Below are 22,589 nucleotides of genomic sequence, written 5' to 3' on the forward strand. Positions count from 1 at the left end.
TGAAGGATTACATCATCCCTGGAGCAGAGTAGAGTAACTCCCTGGCTCCTCTCTCTCACACACACACACAGCGCTCCCTCCCTACATTTATTTTTTTTTCTCCTCCCTTTCAAACCCCTTTATACCTCAGTCTTTCCCCACCTCCGCTCCCAAAGTGTAGGCAGTGTGCTGAGCTCTGGGACAGCCTGGCCTAGTTCACTCTGCCATGTCCTTTCATGTCACCCATTCACTGACATGGATCTGAAGAACCTTTCTTCCAAAAAAAAAAAAAGTTCCTATGAAAATTTTTAGTCAGGAGTATTTAGACTGCTTTTCATTCTATTTATAAAATACTGGGTAGGTTCACTGTGTATTGTCTTCAGTGCTCTGCAGGAAAAGAGTTGATTTTTAGCCCGAAAACAACGAAGACTGAAGCTTTTTGTTTATTATATAAAAATGTTCTTGTTGGTAAAATACAATTTACAACGATTTATAAATTGATCGATCAAATATAATAAATCAATGGATTCATCTTTGACTTAATATCAACAGTAAAGATAGGACACATAGGACATTTCAAAATAAAGTTACTGAGAACATACATTGGTGACATATACAGTATCATATAATAAAATTGCTATCACAATCACACAGTCAGGTTTGAAACCTTGATGAACTAACAACTATTTTACCACTGCACTCACTACTGATCTCCATGTGAGTAGACACAGGCATAGGATTATGTGTAAACAGGTGTGTTGAGGTGTGCTCCATGCTGTGAGAACACTTGACCAGGACTGAGGGATTAAAAATTTTTTGTCTCATTTCTCGTGGGATGAAATAAATGTGAACCTTATTTGGAAAGCTTTGGAGTCTGTGGTCCTCCGTCTGCCCAATCAGAGTTGCTGCTGTCAGTGTCCACTTAACAGGGCTGATCTGTAGGCCTACATCACTAAAGTCGACTATCTTTGGACAGAAGGGTTAACAGATGTTTTTGTTTTTGTTTTTTTTGGTTCAAGTTTCAGATGTAAAGACAAGATCCATACATTAAGACTGGCTGCAGTGGTCAAATTCCCACAGACACATCTCCACAGCCGGAAGTGAAGACAGCCTGCGTCCTGTTGCATCCTGTCTTTATTTGTATGGTTGTCCAAAGCTGTTGCCCTGACCTGTTGGTATCTATAGCCCTGGTCCAAGATGATAGGAATGGGCTCCTAATGGCCTACTGACTTGTACAACAATAGAGCTCCATGACCTCCAGGTTATGTATAGAGCTGTACAGCCACCACCAGCAGCAGCCTACAGAGCTGGGTGTTTAGAGAAATGGCAAAATAGAAGGATGACAGTGCAGTGGGCCTGACATCATCTTGGTGTCTTCTATTTATAACCGTACATGTGTTCACTAATCCATCTTTCCATCTGTTAATTACAGTTGCCTTTGCTACCACCTTGTGCAGCAGAATGCTGTTTTAGCTGTAATTTTTAGACTACAACTAGTGATATTCTGTTCATCACTGTGGTCCAGTCAGGTCAGTCAAGGTCATGATTGGCTGGCAGCTTAATGAGATGCAAAAGTTATGACACCTAATGCATGATTGTGATGAAAGTATAGCGATAGTGGGTTATAATACTTCCTGTGTTGTGTTTCCTCTCACAGGAGTCATCAGCCAGTGGCAAGGAGAGCCTAAGGAACGCGTCATCTCGCTCGTCCTCACCCACCTCCCGCTGCTCAAACCTGGCAATGTGGAAGCCAAGGGTGAGTATATGCGCCTGCTGCCACGCATCCTGGCCCACACCATCGAGCACGGCCACCACCTGGAGGAGTCTCGCCAGCTCCTGTCCTACGCCCTCATCCACCCCGCCACCTCCCTGGAAGACCGCGCCGCCCTGGCGCTCTGGCTCAACCACCTAGAGGAGAGGGCCGCGGCCCGGGGAGACTCGCTGGAGAGGCCCCCTCCCTCGGGGCCTCACCACCACCATCATCACCAGTCCACGCCTCCATCCACCCTCACTTCATCGGGATCCTCCTCCTCCTCCACCAACACCTCTTCATCAGGCAACCTGTACTCCTTACATCACCACCAGCGCTACGGCTCAGACGACCGCCTCAACGGGTGGCAGAGCTCCAGGGACTCGGGCCTGGGCGGAGGCTGGCATCAGCAGCAGCAGGGCTGTGAGAATGGGCACCTGCTTCTCTACCCATCATCCTCTGTGCCAGCAACCATAAACACAGTTGGAACCGGTGGAAGCGGTAGCACTAGTAAGTGAAACCCCATCTGTCCTCTGTCCCTTGTACTGTGTGTTCTTTTCTAATCATATTTGTGCTTCAGTAGTGCACATCCAGCAGCATGGGTCACACAGTGTAACACCTGATGATGTTATGAGTACAATTATATAATGTAATTATATACATTAAATTACTGCAGCAAATTTTCAAAATATGATAAAAATCATGACAGTCATGACATTTTATTGCTTCCTTCTGTCTATTACAGCACTTGTTACAGAAAGCAATACATTTGTGTCCCTCATCCATATTACAGGTTTTGTATGCATGGAGAAGGGTTAACAGACATCATAGTTGACAGTAGGCGGTGATTTACATACTCCAGACCACCAACATCACTGCAGAATGATAGATGGCCTTAATTGATTCATTGAGGTTTCCCATGAAGGGTTTTCACCAGTTTGCTATTTTATCATCTGGCTGACATGTATAATTATCCTCTAAATCAATGTGACACTTTCCAAACTGTACCTTCTCTTAGTTACTGTATGATCTTCTTAAGGTTGAGGTAGACTGCCCAAAAATGATGTGAAATTGTGTATAGGAATTTAAAATACTAGATTTGACTAAAACAAACAAAAAAAAAAAGACCAAATGCTTCACCCACAAGTGTGCGTTCTGATGAGGTTACTTCTGCTTTTATTCCATCATCTTCAGTCAATTTCAAAGGAACATAAAAGAAACGAGTACAATTTCAACACAGGATTATTGTGTCTGGTACAGTTTTACTGCTCATATTTAGATAGATCCAACACAGAATGTCTCATATTACAGAAGATGGATGACTGTACTCTCAGCACACTTTAGATTGTATTATTAAAGAAATAAACTAATATCTTATTAATATTCTCTTTTCATCAGTTGGCAAAGGAAGGCAGGTTTATTTCCTTTGATAACCCCATTCCACTGAAAAATGCCAAAACCGAACAATAGTTCAGATTGTGCCACCATTTGCATATGAAAAAAATTACCTTATTTATTGTGTCTCTACTTTTTTTTTTTTTTTTTTGTTAGAGCGTGAATAATACAGAAACTTGCAATTCTTTTTAAAAGTCTAGATTCAAGGGCACAAATCCTTCAACACTTAAAGCAGAAGTAAGTGGTCCGGTCGTTTTCGCTAATGCTGCGTTCCAGGCAGGCTTTTGAAATCGTAAATTACAGCTTCAAGTCACAACTTACGACTTTGTAGTGTTCCAGGCAACCCACTCGTGTTTTTCCGACCTGTTTTACCGGTGAAAGTCACTATAACGGCCACTCGTAACTTCCGACCGGTGAACTCGTACCAGATCGAACTGGTACGACTTCACGGTCAGAAAAATACGAGTTTCCTTGAACGCACCATAACAGTCCTCGTCCCTACGTCGCCACATTCACAGCGTTCCTTGGCTGCACACACAGCCCTGCATGCCGTTCTCTCTCCTCATTGGATAAAAACTGTAGGATACGATAAATGTTTTCTCCTCGGCTCAGAGCAGAGCAGAGGGACTGACAGACCCGTGATTCAGACCAAACACTCTATGTAAGTGATTGCTGTCGGAAGATATAACTATTTAAGACTTATATTAACACAAATATATCACTTACTTCTGCTTTAACTTCTTTTGATGATTGTATGTTTTTTTTTAGACATAATGGGCTACATTTCAAATCAGACTGCTCTTGTGTACTCCTAAAATCAAGGTGGTCAAGGCTGCTGCACCACCTGAGAACACCTCTTTGATTAGATTCACCTACTCTGGGCCGGCCTGATGCTGACAGCCTCTCTGTCTGGAGTGGACTGTTCACCTGATCTCCTGCCCCTCCTTCAGGCGGTCTGCATGTCGTGACCAATCTGGCAAACAGCCCAAATAAAGCCGCTTTATCTGTCAAATATCAGGTGCTGGCTCCATAGTAGCCACTTAAAACACAATACAGTGAGCAGCTGTATGACAAAGGTTACTCTCTGCTGCAGTTAGAATAGTACGGATTTGTTTTGGCATCAGCTGTGCTTGATTAGAAAATAATGACTGTCACAGTCACAGAAGCATCTGTATAACATTTGGCAGCTCAACAAACAATACACATTTAAATTCAGGTCAAATGCTGCATTCATTATAATCCCATTAAGACATAAAAGTACATCCCAAATTTACCAAAATGCACCCTGAATACACTAAATAGACTCAACACAGCAAATTTACTCTGGTCTGAACAACCCACACACCAACTACAGAGGCTGCGTGAGGTGGAAGACAACACACGGAGAGGGCGGGGCTGTTGAAATTGAACATAACTATGGTCAGAGCAGGATATTTCCAGACAAGAATGCAAGGGCTCTGTGTTTTTTTTTTTTTTTCTCTGGGAGATGAAAGAAACAGCTGAGGGTTTATAAATAAAGACACATTTAAAGCTCTGCTCACTGCTCCAAGAAAGATCCTCTTGTATTTTTGACTGCTAACAACTCCGGTACCCACACAAAAGACCTCAGGATTTCACTACTGATCAACTAGAGTTACCCCGGCCACCACAGTGATGGACATGGTGAGCAGATGCTGTCCCGTAACTGATGCAAGTGAGAGGAAGTGTTGAATATCCAACAGGCAAATTGGAGCTGGTGTGCAGAAATTGACTGATGAGGAGGAGGATGATTAATTAGCCGTAATGTTTCTTTCTTCAAAGGGCCGGTGTAAATATCCACTACTTAATTCCCATCAGTCAGAGAGTCAATCACCAAGTCTTCATGTCCCCCCATGTCCATCAGTGCCATGATGGTGATTGGGATTACAGGAATATAATTGTCCAACCACATCAACCTGCCACTGATAGAACATCCTGATGACCCCTCGCCACCATAGTCCAAGCCACAGCAGGACATACCACCCATCCTTTCCCTTGTAAGGCAGCCTTTGTGGGAGACTGTATTTAGGGAAAATGGCTAATATTTAGGGACTGGAACTTGTAATGTTAGCTGGGCACCTATTTTAAACTGGGCCCATGAAGTCCTATACATAGCGCCAACAGTAAGAGGACCACATATAGGAGGAGGAGGAGAGAGACTGGAGTATTGGTGGCTGCTTACCCCGTCAGAGCGGCGACACAAAAAGCTCTTTGGCTCTCCACCTTTGCATTCTGTTTACTTCCTTGGAGAGGAAAAACATCTGATGCGAGAGCTGCTCGTCTTTGGTTCAAACTAAGGGGATTTCAGTAACTGTAACACTGATTTGACCCCAGTGGGTTCCCATCAGGCATTCATAATAAATTCATCACCGATTCATTATTAATTGAGTAATGAGGTAAGAGTGAAGAAAGATTTTTCACCCAGATCTTTAGGCAATGGATTTAGAGTATTTCATCAGTAAGTTTTGTTTTTGTTCTTGGCTTTAAGGCAGAATATTTCAACCAATAAGCAAGTAAAAGAGAGCTCTGTGTATTCCTTCCAAATGTGCCCTTCAAACACAGAGTTAAATGGCAAGTGAACTTAGATGATGAGTGTAAGCATACAGTATATCATTAATCTTCATTAAATTTATGAAGCCAACAGATGCGTCAGGAGATTTTTATATATTTTTTTGCATTGCTTGAAATATCAACGTCAGATGAGTCAGTGGCATCGAGAACCTTCCAACAACTGGCAATGAAAACCTGGATCTTAACTGTATGATGATGAGGTCATCTTCCATCCATGGTCAAACTCTGGGGTAGGGATGTCACGATTATGAATTTTCTTGGTACGATTATTGTCAGAGAAATAATCACGGTACTCACGATTATTATGCATTAATTAATTTCACAACACTATGAATGTGTAAAATCAAATTTAGCCTAGTCAAAATATAATTACTCATGTTTACACAAAATATTTCAAGTATCTATTAATATATGACCAATTCTTAATCCCCAGGGGAAGTGTTTGAATATATATACAGGTCATAAATTGTCGTCTATACCAAATGTTTGCGTTTATTTTAATCGTTTTTTGTTTTGTTTTGCTTTTTTTTTTAATTAAAAATGACACACTAACAGTTAAATTCCTAATCATTCAGTGTTACGTTAGATAAATGGACCAGTATCTGTGCATTTACCCATATTTTTGCGCACATCTGCCAATAATGTTCCAACATCACATTTTTGTGAAAGTAACGGTATTTAGGAATCTTTACAATTGTGGCGTTTAATACCACGATTAATTGTGAAAACAAGTAATCGTGACATCCCTACTCTGGGGTTAACATATTTAATATGTAATTGGAAAGTTTGATGAAATATAATGTACACAAAATGCACATTATTCTCATTACTGTGTGACAACGACATGTCTGTATTAAAAATGATGCTTAAACGAAAGACAGGCAGGTGTAATAGTTACATCATGTTCATCATATTCATAATATCGTAATAGACATTTGAGTTAACAGTCAAACACTGTGATATCTCTGCATTATTTCAAATTGGTGTGCGATTGGTCATCCTGACTGTTCCTGCTGTCCTCCTGCAGTCCTGACCAGTGGAGGAAGCAGCCAGCAGCACAGTCCCCTGAAGCGCTCGGTGTCCCTAACCCCTCCCATGAGCGGCCCAAGCAACCAGCCTCTGGGTCACGTCTGGCTGTCCCAGGAGGACCTACGGACCGCTCGAGGCCCGGCCCCGGACCACGCGCCTCTCTCACCCCAGAGCAGCATCGCTTCCTCCGGCAGCGGAGGCAGTGAGCATCTGGAGGAGGCTGGTTTAGGAGGAGGCTCGGGTCTGCATCGCAGTTCTTTCCATGAGGAGGGCAGCGGCATGAGAGGTGAGTAAAGGCAGACCACCCACAAGTGCAATTATCAGCATTATCAAGTTGTTTTACAAACACTAATGTTGTGGTAGTGTGATTAACTTTTTAAAATTTGACCCAGTTCTGTCAGAGAGCAACTGACTGTCAGACAGAAAGCAAAATGAAATGTAGATACAAGTAGGAAGTGCAAGGTGTTTGTATGAGGGACTTTCAGAACCACCCATTGCCAACCTAGGTTACAGTGTCACTACTGTTTTGTGATATAACTTTGGGCGACTTGATTTCTAGGAGCTTCTGGGAGCGCCAGCACCAGGGACTGTTTTAGCAGATTGTCTTTCCCTCCTGCTCGTTTTTTTGGTGAACACAAAAATGCTGTCTCTGTGGTCTCTTTTAATGGTAATTGCACATTCTGTTAACATATGACATATTGTTAGAACAAAAGACAACACACTGAACAATGTAATGTCTGAAATGTATTGTTAATGGATTTAAATTTTTACTGTCACATGGAACTCGTATTGTTAAGTGTTTAAAGACATCCTAGTAGAATTCATGAGGAATAGTGAAATGAGCTAATCTGCCCAGAATATACAGCAGGTTTAGGAGTGATAACAAAGAAAAGGGACATGGCCAGTTCACTGGAGAAGGGCCGTCTGCTATGTGTGCCTCACAGACATTTAACTGGAGGCTGTGGCAAGTTGTTGATCCAGTCAGAGAGGTTTTTCAGGGAAAGCAGAGGCCAGAACAGCTGACCCCAGTGACCTTACTCTGAGGCTGTCACTGTCTACACCAGTGTTAAACCTTTAATGTAGTTCCAGTCCTCCCTTTTACAAGGACTTGTCATCTTGACATCTAGCTAAACCTGTAGGAAACTAAATGCACAGTGAACGAGCTGTCATTTGTCTGCCTCATTTCAGAGAAGAATTTAAAGACCATTTTTCAGTTTTGTGTTACTGCCAAAAATGACTCTGCCCTGAGTGTCAAATGCCACATGTAGAAATAAGATCCTTGATTTCCTTAGTGTTACAGAGCATTGACTTCCCAAGATTACATTTAAGATACAGTGAATGCCTACTTTTTTTCCTACTCTTGGGGATGCTGTTATAAATTTTTAAGCAGCGAGTTAAAACACTGGGCTTCACTCCAAAGCTGTCTTAATAAGTAGTTAACACACTCAGCAGTTTGAATGTTGAGTACAGACAAGTTGAGCGTTAGTAAGCAATTTAGCATTTCCAGTAAGCGATGTCTGACTAAACATGTGATCAGTAAACATTTGATTTATTGGTCATTTTGCCAACTGCATGACTTACACATTTGCCTGAAAGCTAATGACTTTCTTCATATGCTATCAGAGTATTACCACAGATAGTAGATCTGTGGTAATACTCTATATCTGCTACTATCTGCAGGCTTTGAAAATGCTTCATATTGTTTCAAACAAAGGTCATTACCATATTTTATTATGAAATGTCTTAAATATAGCTTGGCATAATGGTACTTAGGAAATATTTCTATATGGATTCAGGAAAAAACTGACTGTAAAATTCCATTGTTACAAATATCTGATGTGTTATATACAATTACCATGTGGACTTTAATTGTATCTATCTATTTTCTGCTACTTACCCAGTTCATGGTTAACAATATTATTACAAACCATGTCACATTTATTTCTTCTTCTTTTGTATGTGTTTTGTGCTATATATTTGTATTGACAACAAAGTAAAACTTGTGCGTGTGCGTTTGCATGTGTGCACGCACATGTTTTCTTCCACCACAGATGTTCCTGCGTGGCTAAAGAGTCTCCGTCTCCATAAATACGCCGCTCTCTTTTCCACTATGACCTACGATGAGATGATGTCACTGACAGAAGAGCAACTAGAGGCACAGGTTTATATACACTCACACACATGGACAGAGCTAGTGTTGGTTTTCAGTCTGTTTTTGAAGAAGAATAAGAACTTCACACAGACTAAGTTGTTCACTGATTCAAACTGATTCATTCAACACCATCAAATACTTTAGGAATTTTTATACCACTGCACCAATTTAGATTTGTTGACTTTGCGAGGCAAGACAAGGGACAAGGGCAGCATGTACTTTTGATACATAAGGAGCAATGCAGATAATTAAGAGCTGAAACAATACTCTATTAGTATTGAATAAAAACAACTATCTTCTATTTGGAAGTTACCATACTGTATAACTAATGGTGGAATAAATGCTACTGTTATGTATTAGATAAAGATGCTGAAGGGTCTATTCTGACACAGAGGATGCAGCTAATATTAACACAGCTTCCCGGGAAATCCTAAACTTCCTCCAGGTGCTGCTAACGTTTTCTCTGTCTGGCCCCAACATAATGCGTAACTGCACTGAGACGTGCTGAATTCCAGCTAAAAGACAAAGAGGTTCCTTGTGTGACAGAGAATTCAGTATACCGCTGTTTGTCTGATCTGTAAACATCTGGATTGTTGGTATCAATCCTTCATGGGACATATGAGAAGGCAAATTAGCCTCAACTGAAATTAATTAGCCAGAATCAGTTTCAGGCCTTATCATCCTTACCCAAATTATAGGTAGTGGTCTGCAGACAGAGAGACCAATCACCACGTGAAAGTCTGACACAAAATTCTTTCTTTCAACAGAAAGTCACCAAAGGAGCGAGACACAAGATCGTCATCAGTATTCAGAAGCTCAAAGAGAGGCAGAACCTACTGCGCAGCCTGGAAAAGGTCAGAGTGACTCTTCTCCACATCCGTCCTGCCTTGTCTCCACACAGAAATGTTCTTATTCATTTTCTAGTCATACCCGAAATCACACACATTTAAAAAATGTTATTTCTTACGGAGTTCTTTTTGAAATGGTGATTGAGCTTCTAACCTTCCTGGACACCACAGCACACCACCTCTTCTCTAGTGCATGACAGAGAGTCAGAGGAGTGGCCATTCTCAGTTGGTGTTACGTATCTGAGAAGGCAGCTAGGGGAACATCTAATCCAGGAAGGAGAGTTTTGGGCTCCGAATTTAAACCCATCCGCTTTCCCCTGCCACTCCTCACCCCCCCTCCCCCAATTCAGCCTTCGAAGCAAGACAATGGCGCTCAAGGGCACACCACAGGAGGGACTTCTTGGGCCAGCTAAATTCAGGCTTAACCTTTTCACCAACGCTTCACTTTAAAATTTGTTACCGCTGCATTTGTAGGGCCTGGGGAAACAAGACACCTGTTGCTTGGTATTTTGGGTTTACACAGACTCTCATGTACTGTATGACGCTGCTCTGTGATGGGCGGGAGGAAGGCTGATGGGATAAACGGGGACTCAAGTAGTAAAGGAAAATTAGACGTATGTATTTTTGGTATTACTTTATTCTGTGCAGTATCACGTGGCTCTTCGGTCAGAGACCTTGCCATCTGCTTGTGGTAGTCTCTCTCTCTTGATATTTGTAGGTCAGAAGTAAGTCCGTCCAAATTATTGTGAATAAAAGAAATTTAAAAAACCCATTCATTCTTTCTAATGTTTCTTCTCTTTCTTTCCCCTTCAATGATTTGCCACCACCAGGATGTGTTGGAGGGGAGTAATCTGCGAGCCCCGCTGCAGGAGCTCCACCAGATGATCATGACGCCTATCAAGGCGTTCAGTGGTGGCGAAGAGGCCTCCCTGCAGCGCTCCCTCCTGAGCCCTGAGGGTAAGAACGCTGCGCCCGGCTCCCACCTGAGTGGGGGTGGGGAGGCCGAGTCGGGTGCGAGTGTCATCGCAGAGGGGGACCTACCTGGCCAGTTCACTCGAGTTATGGGCAAAGGTGAGCTGCGTTTTATTACATTTTTTTTCTCTTCCTTATTGCTTTATTTTCATCTTATTTTTGATAGTTTTAACGTTTTACTTATTTAGCAAGAGGAAGAGGGGACGGGAGGGAGAATAGGGAGAAAAAGTTTGCTCTGTTTCTTGCATGTAAGATTGTCTTGTTTGAATTGCTGTAATTGCAAACAAAAACTAAAAAACACATGCTTAAAAAAAAGGTGAGCTGCGTGCACTGATACTCGGATGAGAATGTCATTGTGGATTGAGAGGGGTTTTGTCTTAATGTTGTGTTGTCCACCTCCCCTGTCCTCAGTTTGTACTCAGCTACTGGTGTCGAGGTCGGACGAGGACAACATCAGCTCCTACCTACAACTGATCGATAAGTGCCTTATCCATGAGGTATGCACTCATGTGTCATGTCAAATGAAGGGAAGAAACAGCACATTACCGCACTGCATAGAAGAAAAAATCATACAAGATCATTGTTCATTGGGAAATTTAGGTCTGAATGATAGCATGTTCACAGAGTTCTTTACTTTTGTGAGTTTGAGTAATAGTTCATTCTTCATGTTTTTGAATTTTGCTTGGATTGTATTTAATGGAATTTACTGGCATTGGGTCTTTATTCATGCAGTTGATACAAATCAAAAGATCTGGTCCATAAAACAAACAAGCAAAAAAAAAAAAAAACAGATTGTGTGATACATCCCATGGATCATAGATGAGTTCTACTCTCATCTCAGTGAAACTCTACAGCTGGAAATACTGAAAGTCTCAATGTCATTACAGTCTAGTGTAGATTTTCTCTTGCTGCCGTGCTGTCCACTAATCATACCGTAGTTCATCCCTGATTGCTGCTTCCTCTTCTCTCTCCCCTGTCAGTCCTTCACTGAGACGCAGAAGAAGAGGCTGTTGTCATGGAAACAACAGGTCCAGAGGCTGTTCCGGTCCATTCCGAGGAAAACCCTCCTTGACATAGCAGGGTACAGACCGCAGAGGAGGTACACATACAGACATGAAATAACCTTCATCGTCCTGTCTCATTGGCTTTATCTTAAACAAAACAGTCAAATCCAGATTGTAAGAAGAGACAGACCATGATAAGCTGAAACAGTGTGAAGAGGGATCAGTTAGTGTCGGTAGTGGATGACTCTTGTCTGTTCTGTATGTACAGTACCGGTATATGTTTTTAAGATTGAGGGATGATCATTTAAAATTAATGAATTAAAATGTCAATGCCCTGTTGCATCTGGTTTATTCTGTCTATCCCCCCAATACAAATGAAGATAAATGAAAGGGTACACTACAGCCACTGTATATTTCCCATACACACAGAGAAAAGATTATTTTGCTAGAAGTAAAAAAGAAAATACAACAGACAATTGTATTCCAGTGTAGAAATAAACAGTAGTGAGGAAGAAAAAAAGATGGCTTCTAATTACCATGGTGATAATGATAGAAACATTTTCTTTTCCCCTTTTATCTCCCCCTGCTGCAGCCGCTTTGGCCAGTCCAACTCTCTCCCCACCGCTGGCTGTGTTGGGGGCAGTGTGTCGACCAGGAGGAGCCTTCGCCAGTTCCAGATGCCCTCCAGGAGCTTGCCGGGTGCCAGGCTGGGCCTGTTGGGAAGCACGGGGCTGCTGGGACCCACACCACGCAGCTCCAGCAGCACGCCCACCGGCCCCAAGCAGGGGAGACAGGTGAGTCAACCCAGCAGGCTGCGCACATACTGTAATACTTCAAGTGATACCAAAACTGCATCAGAATACCTTATATTGAGTTATTGAGTATGGTAGTGCGTTTGTCTTAATTATTGATTATTATGTAATTTACACTATAAACTCATTGTTTATATTATGAAAAGAAAATATTTATAATAGGGGAAAAAAACAGTTTTTAGCTGAGCTTACATCATAAAATGGATAAATGAATTGATTAATTGGTCTCATCCAAAGCTATTAAGTTGTATGGTTCAGTTCAGTTCTGCACAGAGTAACCACCTCTTCAACAGAGTTTCTTGACATGCTTCAACAGTTTTATTTTCACTTTGTTGTCAGTTTTGATGTAGCACCCGTTGAGGTGTTCAGAGAAGTCAGATGAGGAAGCATAGTTTAGATTGATTTATGTTCTTTAATACAGGAAAAGCCACATTCCTGGTGATTTGTGGTATCGTCATTTGTTTATGTAGTAACTGGACTCATGGTATTGTCTTTATGAATACACTGAACGGACTGCTGACGGGCAGTGGTGTTCGTGACTGTACAAAGGAACATTTTGAAATGTGAAATAATACATTCCAGGATGTCTACAATAACCTGGGCAGCAGAATTCCTTCTTGAGCACGTATTCCTCCCGAAATAGTCTTTTTTATTCCATTCTGAAAAAATGCGGGGTGAGGAAGAGGAGTAGCAGTGGTGTTTGGCGAATGAAGTGAGGTGGATGGAACTTGTAGGCAGGTCACCCCACATACCAGAGGCCCTGCGTCAGCGCCCAACACTGAAACAGGAGGAGCTGTGGAGCTGTTTCAGGCCCATCCTGGCACACTTGGTCTGGGCTGACCCAGTTCATAGTGAACCTCTCTCTCTCTTTCTTTCTCTCTCTCTATCACCTTCTGTTTCTCTCTCTCTCTCTCTCTCAATCTCTGATCCTTTACAATGGGAGGAAATACCTCAGTTCCTCCTCGTCACGCTGGATCTCCTTGTGTGGGACTGTGGCGTGGATGTGTAGAGAGAGAGAAAAAGAGAAGGAGGGTGGGAGGGAAATATGTGAGTCATAGTTTGGGAGAGGTAGTTGTGGTGTTGGAGGAGGAGCGAACAGAGAGAGAGAGAGAGAGTTGATATGAGTATGTATGAGAGAGGGAGTGAGAGAGCCAGTCAGAGGCAGTGAGAACAGTGCACAGGCATTTCCTGTTTTTCCCTGGCCCACGGCACTGGAGAGCCATGAGGGGGGGGGTGGGGGGGCACAGAGGGGGAGAAGGGAGGGGAGGGGCGTGTGGTAGTGGTGTTGGGGGTATAATAGGCAGGTTACAGTGAGGAATTTGTGTGGTGAGTGTCTGAGACTGTCATTAGGTGTGGGCCAGACATCTAGACAGGAGCACTGGGGGATGAACATGTTGAAGAAGCTGTGAAGCTTAAACCCAACTCCTGTCAAGTTTGCCCATTTCATTTCATAACCCTTTTTGATCAGTGAGTAAATGACCATGAAGAGGGGGAGGCCATTTGAGCATATACCGTAGGTGGGGGCATCCTGGTGGAATAGTTTAATAGTTTTTATTAATGAGTTATTGCCAAACAATATAGAAAGCCTTTAATGTCATTATATTCAGGGTAACCGCGGGGTCTTGAAAAGTATTAAAAGGTGATAAATCAATTTTGGGACAATTAAGACCCTTAAAAAGTATTAAAAAGTCTTTTCACAACTTTATAAAGTCTTCAATTTTGAAGGTATTTTTTCTGAATTAGCTGTCCAAGCTGTTTGAGTCCAAAAAAACATTGTGAAAGTGTGTGAATTTATTCATTTTATTAATAAAAAGCAAAGATGAACCGGTACATAAAAAGAAAGGAAGATTGTTGTTTTTGTTTTTTGAGAGTGGAGCAATGTTTTTTTGTTGTTGTTTTTTTTTTATAAACTTTGCCTTTACCCTAGCCTATTTTGAATTCTGTTGTATCATAGTGGTCTATAGTCTTTATCACAAACTAAAACTGAAAAAAGTGTCACTGATGTAAATGGTTACAGCTTGAAGTGGCGGTGAGATATTGAAAAATATTGAGAAGGTCTTGAAAAAGTCTTAAAAAGGTATTAGAATTAACTTCAAGATTCCTGTATATACCCTGATATTACAAAAATACAACAAAATAGTACTTTCGTAATGCAATGTTGTTCACCACTTACTGTATGTCCCAAAGAGTCATTATGTTTTAATTTTGCTTGCTCTTTTTTAATATTCAAAACAGTGATTTCTGTTTCAGTACAATCCAAATGTCTTTTACTCATAACTACAGTAGGAAGGGAGTTTGTATTCTCAAGACGCACAATTTAATGTTTTGGTTCAAATATTCTCCTCAGGGTCTGTGGTTTGCCAACCCCGGAGGAAGCAACAGCATGCCCAGCCGGACCCACAGCTCGGTGCAGAGGACCCGCTCTCTGCCGGTTCACACCACGCCACAAACCATGGTCATGTTTCAACAAGCTGGTGAGAAAATACAAATACTCACACTCACACAAGTAGATGGACACTGACAGCAAAGCATTTGAAGTTACTATGAGTGCTTCTACAATTGGAAGAGGATTTCTGGTTTAAGATACCTTTGTCTCAGCCCTGAGCCCCCCCCCCTCCCTCCCTTTGTGTGGTGTTGCCTCTGACAACGCCTCTCAGTGTCCACACAGGCCCAGGTCACAGTAGCCAGCAGCACATGGTGGAGTGACCTGTAGTAGCCTCCGCTGACTGGACTTTGTCCCACAGGAACAGTGGACGGTTATAGGACAAGCTAGGACTTCCTCTACTCTGTCACACACACACACACACACACACACATCACAAGTGTCTCTTTTTAGAATGAGAGGAAAAACAAATTTAGAAAAGCAGGAGAGAGGAGGGAGAGTGGAGACTGTATGTGAGAGAGGAAGAGACGGAGGCAGGCAGAGAGGGAGGAAAGAGTCAGAGGAGTCTCACAATGAGGCTCTTTGTGCAGCGAGGACGGGGCTCCCTGGCCCACTTTCCTTCCCGTCCTCCTCTCTCTCTCCCTGACTCACTCTCTTTCTTAACTTTCCCATCTCTCCCTCCATCGCTCCCCCTTTCTCTCCCATCTGTCCATCTCCCTCTCTGACAACTGCAGAGTCATGCACACATAACAGTCACCCTCAAATGTGGTTAGACCTGGGTCTCGGCCAGAGTTACTGATCTGAAAGGTTAGATATCTTCCACCCGCCCGTCCCACCACCCCACCCCTCTCTCTCTCTGTGCACATACAGTATGTTTGCTCTCGCTCTCTCTCTTTCCTTTCTTTCTCTCCTTCTCTCTTATTAAGTAAGACACAGTATAGAAAATGGGGATGAAGGAAAAAGTGTGTGTCAAGTTCTTTTCAGTGTGTGTTTGTATCGTTCTAAGCCTGTGTGTACAGGCGGTGAAGGGGGGGTGGTGGGTGAGGGTGGGGGGGATTTGGAGCCTATAAATAGCCCAGTGTGGACTACTGGGCCTAACTCAGCTTTTCTCTCTGGCCACAAGGGATTTTCACTGCCCAGCCTGTGCTGGAGACTCAGATCACGACTAAATGGCTGCAAGGGGTTGCTAGGCTGTACTGTGGCCCAAATATAGCCCCCCCCCACCCCAACCCTTCCAATATACACAGACACACACACAAACACTCCTCCGCTCTAGCCTCAACCCAGCCGTTTACAAAACGATCTCCACCCTGCTCTCAGTTGAAACCTAGACAACAAACAGCAAATCATTCAGTGGTGATTGAAACAACAAGTCGGTTATTGAAGCTGTTGCCCTGGAGTTTTCTCTTGACTTTTGCTCTTATCATTTCCAGTGTGCTTCCTCTTCTTTTACATTTGCTTTTGTAGCAAAATAAGTTTTGCTTGATATTGAACAAAGTCATTTCCACGTATTATGAGCAATATAAGAAAGCTACTATAATGTTTGTTTGGGTTGGAAAAGAGTTGTTGAATGAACTGGCTCATTATTTATCATCATGAATGAATCAGTCAGTCAAATCAGGCAATCAGTCAATCAAAGCAGGCTTCTTGTTCTTGATTAGTTATATTTCATGTTCTTTTCAATTAACGCATTTTGAAATATTTCCCCAACCCAGTCTCAATTCATTACACACAAAAGACGTTGCAGCAGTGCACTCATTGTTTTGGTGGTGTAGCAGTAGCATGTGTCTCGGTGCTGGAGTTCACAGTGTGGTATAATCTGATTATCCAGGCGACACTCTGGTTGAGTGGACAACATTGTCTCAGTGGATTTGCAGCTGCTGTGAATTCATTTTTTTTGTCCTCCAGCTAATCAGATTTAATAGAAAGAAAATGACCAACTATGATTCTGTTCAACTGAGGTCAAATATTGGAGAATGTGTCAGGTCAGGAGAAATCAGCACTGAATAAGGAACTAGACTAGTCGTCAGTGATATTATACATACGTTCTACCATGGAGAGGATCAGATTTGTTTGTATTGAATATTTTTAATCACTGATGCTAATTTTGCTTCAAATGTGTTTTTGTTGCAGATCATCAGTTACCAGTGACAGAGCCAGACATCAACAATCGCCTTGAGTCTCTGTGTCTGAGTATGACAGAGCACGCCTTGGGAGGTAAGACACTGTTTTTAATTGATCCTAAATATTAAACCGTAGTAGGTAATATCCATTGGTTTTGGAGTTGAAGGCAAAAACATGTGAGGCTTCCATCTATTCTTTATTCTTCTTTTTGCATTTCGATGTTTTGAAAATGAATATGAGGATTAATGTAATTGAAACAGTCTCATTTTTTGTGGGGCTGGCTAACAGCCACCAGAAACTTGTGTAGTGTGTATATCCAGTTTTATCATGTTCAACATCATGTTCAACATAAACACAGGAGCAGGACTTGATTCCAGTCTCTCAGGCTTCAGTCATCAGAGCTTCAGTAAAGGCCGGCAGTCAGGACTGACTCACCACGACTTCTGTGTCACGTTTAAAGCCAAAAGTAAACTCTGAAGTGTCCAAACGTCCTATCAGTCCATCAGTTAGCGAGTCATGTTCAGGTTATGTCTCTTTAGTTGATCTTAACACCGATCTTAAGGGCTGACTGGCCCATTCAAACCCCAAGTTAATTATACTGCTGTGTGAACAGAATCAAGTCTGGAGATCCAGGCCCATCGATAACTCCAGACTTGTTGGAGCCCGGCAACGGTTTTTCAGATGTGTTTGATTTGGTTGGCCCAGTCTGGCCAAGCGGCTCCAAAACTCGCCAAGTTTGAGATTCGACAGCAATTCTGGCAACGGCCGAGGTCGGTTCAGCTCAGGAGGGAAATAAAATGAGAAGAGTCAGAGGAGAAAAGTTGGGTTAAACAATGACTTTCATTCACAACTGTAATTTGTATCATCAGATATGACCCACGGTGCAACTCTATTTGGAGGATTACATCATATTTAAAACACAGACAATTGTAAATTAAGTTGAATAAAATAAAGTTTTTCTTCCGTGCTATTTTCTAATGATGTAACATAAAAGTAAACTATGTAACGGCTGTTTATTGTTTTCACATTGAACTGTAGAGGAAGACATGGAAGAAAAAACACAGAAAAGGTGGAGTGTGATATCACAACAACATGTCTGTGATGCCCCGTCACAGTGAAGTCAGTTAGTTGTTGAGGGATTTCATGATCTGATTGTTATAATTACTTCATATACAGTAGACTTATCTATAAAACAGGCAAATCCACACAGTTTTGATATTTAATGTGGGCAGCAAAGATGACAATAGAAGTGCCAATGTGAACATAAAAACTTTGAACATGGAAGTTAACGAGCGTGATAATGGAATGAGTCCAGTCAGTCATTTGGCGACCTGGTTATACAGAACATTCAGAGTTTTAGTCTGAGTTAAAGTCATTGCCAGCTTCACCCCCACCAAAACTCCACTGAGGTGAAGACAGTGGGCCTCAGTGCTCGGCACAGAACGGTGGACAAGTGCTGCTTTGTGCGTGTGTGTGTTAGGTGGAGAGCAGAGCTGGGCAGCAGAACGACAGTGTGTTGAACTTATGAAACTCCTTCGTTGTCAGGGCTTCGGCTTCTTCTAGTCCTTTGCACCTGAACATCAGGCCAGCTGTGGCGAGCTTCAGATTAACACAGCTTCGTAACTGAATCCAAACCAGCGACAGGACATCACCCAGAACACAATGTTTCATGAGTGTGTGAGCAAAAGGATGTTGACATTTCGTCGGCATAGGTAGATTTTGAAAAGCCTAGTGTAATAAAGAGAACTGAAGCTAGTGTATCACTAAACTAACAGCGAGTGTGACAAGTGTAAGAGCAGAGACCATTAGTTAGTTAGGATTGATTTGATTTTTCTAGATGTGCAGTAGTGCTGAGATAAAACCGCAAGAACTTGTGATGGATCCACACTGAATATAGTTTCTGAAATTCTGAGGTGAGGATCTTGGTACCGGTAGATGGTTAGCGGAGGGAAAACTTTGGATTAGTAGTTTTCCTCCAGTGAATGCACCATCCGTTTATTTTTGTTTATTAGACAGGAATTAACTTTGGGTAAATCAAAGTGTGAATTGATCAGGAACGGATGCTGGTCTCATCACCAGATCAAGTTCAGCCACATACGGTTGAACCAGGGCATTTGATTGGTCGAGACTCGTCAAATCTTAGTACTCCCAGCTGTAATTTGTGTCACACTCTTGTGTTAGTGTACTCTGCATTGCTATTCAACAGCAGCACACAATGAGACAAACCTGCCCTTTCAGTATCATAATGGAGGCTTTATTACTTTGGAATAAAAATGTCCACCAGTGCGCAGCCTGATAACATTTTCCTCTCCAGCCACACCAGAGGCAACAGCTGTCAGACTGTTGTTTTTCTCTGAAAGCCTCTATCAGTATTTTGACAGATGTGTTGTTCTCTCACCATGACAGTGTGGGCCATGGCCCCTCACTGTTCACCAAGTCAGAAATGCTTCAGGCCTTCGTTACAAACAGCTCATACCACAGTGAGATCACGACCACACTACAAATCAGACGAGGCTTTGTGCAAACAGCTTATGGTTAATACTGCTGTCCACTGGATCTTGTAAAGATGGTTTGGAAGAATGTACTGTTAAAAATCTCCCTGTTGTTGTTGCGTAACAGTTACAGCATTGGTTAATCTGAATAATAATAATAATACACTGTATTTATATAGCACCTTTCAAAATAAATGTTACAAAGTGCTTTACAACAATAAAACCAATAAAATGACAACCAATACAAATAAATAAAATTAGGAAAACTTTCAGATTAAAATGAGTTTTAAGGAGAGATTTAAAACAAGACACTGATGTAGCTGACCTAGAAGAAGAGAAATGGAAATGGGAGTTACGAGATCATCCTCCACTGTATCAGCTTATTCTTGTTCAGGGTGACAGGAAATCTACAGCCTGTCCCGGTATCTTCACCAGGATCTTGATGGTTTCAGACCTTAACGTCTCCTCTTCTCTCTCCTCTCCTCCTCAGACGGTGCCGACCGCACATCAACAATATGAACTGAGGACTGGAGTGAGAGCAGCAGGACAGCGCAGGTTCACGAGGCTCTCTCCCGATAAGTCACCTCGAGGTCACCAGCCCTCCCGTTCCCTCTCCCTGCAGCCAATGGTAGAGCTCAACCAAAGGACCGGGCGGGATCCAAGAAACACAAGCGCGCCGATCATCAAACGGCTAACACAAGCTATCACATTGGCACCGTCCATCGGGTCGGAAAAAAAACACACTTTTCTGCTCCGCCAGCATGCTCACAGTCACCTGCATCTGGGGCGAGGGGAGAGGAAAAAGCAACAAACACGACCTGGACAGTGTGTGAACAGCGCCGCTCCAGAAGCAGCGCTGCAGTCCAGTCCTCCCCACAGCAGGAGGGAGACGCTGGCCCTCCGGATCAGGGCCCGGCGAGACCGAGACCCCCCTTTCCCTCTCTCCAAGACCTTCTGGTCCCTGCACATCGACCACAGCTCGTGGCATCTTTTCAAACGCATAACAGTACCTCAAACCCAGAAACAAGACGAGACAAGCAGAGCTACAAGGACGCAAGAAGGAAGTTTGGGATTTCCTGGACTGTTTTCAGCGAGGACAGTGTGTCCAGGATGCTTTTAGAGCTTGGGAAGGCCTCTTGCTCAGTATTGGGTGGCCAAAAAAAAAAAAAAAAATCATTTATTTGTGTTTGTATGTATTTATTGTTTACATAATGATGCTACTTTGAAAGGGTACAGAAACATGTATGACCTTCAGGTATGAATTGTGGAATATTCTGTAAAGCCTTGGCCGCGTACCACCTTTACGTCCCATGAGTAGCTGTCACGCTAGTTTACAACCGACCTGCTTGTTCTTTAGTTCATCAGCCAACCACAAAGTGTTGGCTGGAGTATTTACAATAAGAGAGAGCAAGAGAAGAGGATGAGAGAGAGAGAGAGAGAGAGAGTGAGATGTGTGAAGAGGGATAAGAGGAAGAAGAGGAAGATGCAGAAAGAGACACAGAAAGTAGGGGAAGAAAGAATAAAGCTGAAGTGATGCAGGAAGGGGAAGCGGATGTTTCAAGGAGAAAGACATCAGAGGCAGGACCTCTGGTCGGCGGAGAATGACTGAGGAAGATGATGTCATGTCTAATCATGTTGTAATCTGTTAATGTGAGCGAGTGAACGTAGGAGGAGGTGAATTAGGCGCCGGTCAGTCACATTATTGTTTATCCACAGCATGTACTGTATGAACTCTTTGAATTCAGAGCCTCTGTAGGCGCAACACGTGAAAGCCTAGGTTCTCGTACACGCAAATGGGAGACGAACGCAGCTGTCGGTGTCAAGTGGGATCCGTCTGCACGTTCAGATACAGGGCTTGGTTTTTTTTTTTTTTCTAAAAGCAGGGTGAGATGCTTAAGCTGCATGTTACAACTAAAGTACAACTCATTCTCAGTGGAAGAGGGAGACTGTGAAACGTGTGAAGCAGAACAAAACAGGAGGTCCATTTTTTTGGGTTTCCGCGCAGACCGTGTTGCCGAGGCGATTGCAACACCGGAGAAATCACACAACTGTCAATCCATGAAGGGGTAGCGTTTCCCAGAGATTGTCTCACTAGTGCTTACCTCCACCTGCTGGTCAAACACAGTCACGGCGGCACAGACGACGAAGAAGAGACGGCCTGTGGACACACGGTTCTCTGTCTGTTCTGTCTGTGCAGGCCCACATGGAATACATTTTATCTTTTTTTTTTATTCTGAATTTCATGGTTATTCTGTGTCTTAATGTTTATCCTCAGTTTATTGTGTATGGAAAACAGACTTTATAAGAATAGATTTATATTGAAATAAGCTGGTAAGGAAACTCCCCCTCTGTGCCACTTAAAACTGAGCACGTGCGCTGAGAGTCCTGACCCTGAATGATCGTCACTAAGGGTCGTTGATGATTATTGTTTTAGTTTCTTCATTAGTATGTTGCAATTCTATAGTACTTCTTTTGTATCCTGCACTTGATATGATAATGTGATACACTAAACTCCAAACGTTCAAGGCTCAAATGACAGTTTTGTGCTTTGGAGTCGGACGAATCAGAGCAGATTGAAGAGATTGACACTAATTCTCGTTAGAGCTGAAGTCTCAGAGGTCAGAAAAGTCAAGTGGTAGAACCACATCACACGGCGATGTTAAACCCCACAGCAGAGGCTCAAAGCTCCTGACACCTATCGTTAACCTTAAATGATTTCTGCTCATCTGACTGGTGGTGGATGTTACTCCTGGACTGAATCTACCCACACAGTTAAAGGGCCATATCAGTTAAAGGGCCATATCAGTGTTGTTGCATGTTTTAGCCCATTTACATTATGTGACAATAATGACAAGTATTCTATTTTTAATAAATCAAAGTTTCCATTATTTTAACCATGGTATTAAAATGAACTTGCACAGTCTTGATGGAGTTACTACATCACAATAGGTTCTGTTTCATTTTGCAGTTGCTTTTTTTTTAATTTTTTTTATACAAGATCTGGTTTGAAGTGCAGGGCTGCAGCTAGTGGTTATTATTGTCATTGATTAATTTGCAGAC

At 42.5% G+C, this 22,589-nt stretch overlaps 1 protein-coding gene across 2 annotated transcripts in view; it reads left to right on the plus strand.

Annotated features, from left to right (window-relative positions):
* The window catches only part of samd4a (sterile alpha motif domain containing 4A), a 47,139-nt gene extending 25,270 nt beyond the window's left edge, over positions 1-21,869 (plus strand). The window contains exons 3-14 of one of the 2 annotated variants that reach the window (XM_085770641.1): positions 1,637-2,239; positions 6,741-7,028; positions 7,302-7,409; positions 8,794-8,903; positions 9,662-9,748; positions 10,573-10,813; positions 11,126-11,211; positions 11,695-11,813; positions 12,311-12,512; positions 14,878-15,004; positions 17,047-17,130; positions 20,020-21,869. In XM_085770641.1, the coding sequence (XP_085626767.1) occupies positions 1,637-2,239; positions 6,741-7,028; positions 7,302-7,409; positions 8,794-8,903; positions 9,662-9,748; positions 10,573-10,813; positions 11,126-11,211; positions 11,695-11,813; positions 12,311-12,512; positions 14,878-15,004; positions 17,047-17,130; positions 20,020-20,048 (2,084 nt within the window). In that variant the 3' untranslated portion in view covers positions 20,049-21,869. The remainder of the gene's footprint in view (positions 1-1,636; positions 2,240-6,740; positions 7,029-7,301; positions 7,410-8,793; positions 8,904-9,661; positions 9,749-10,572; positions 10,814-11,125; positions 11,212-11,694; positions 11,814-12,310; positions 12,513-14,877; positions 15,005-17,046; positions 17,131-20,019) is intronic. The other variant, XM_085770648.1, reaches the window with a different exon arrangement.
* The last annotated feature ends 720 nt before the right edge of the window (positions 21,870-22,589 follow it).

The sequence above is a fragment of the Trachurus japonicus genome, chromosome 3 (assembly GCF_045865225.1).
Source record: "Trachurus japonicus isolate A0001 chromosome 3, Traja_1.0".
Lineage (NCBI taxonomy): Eukaryota > Metazoa > Chordata > Actinopteri > Carangiformes > Carangidae > Trachurus > Trachurus japonicus.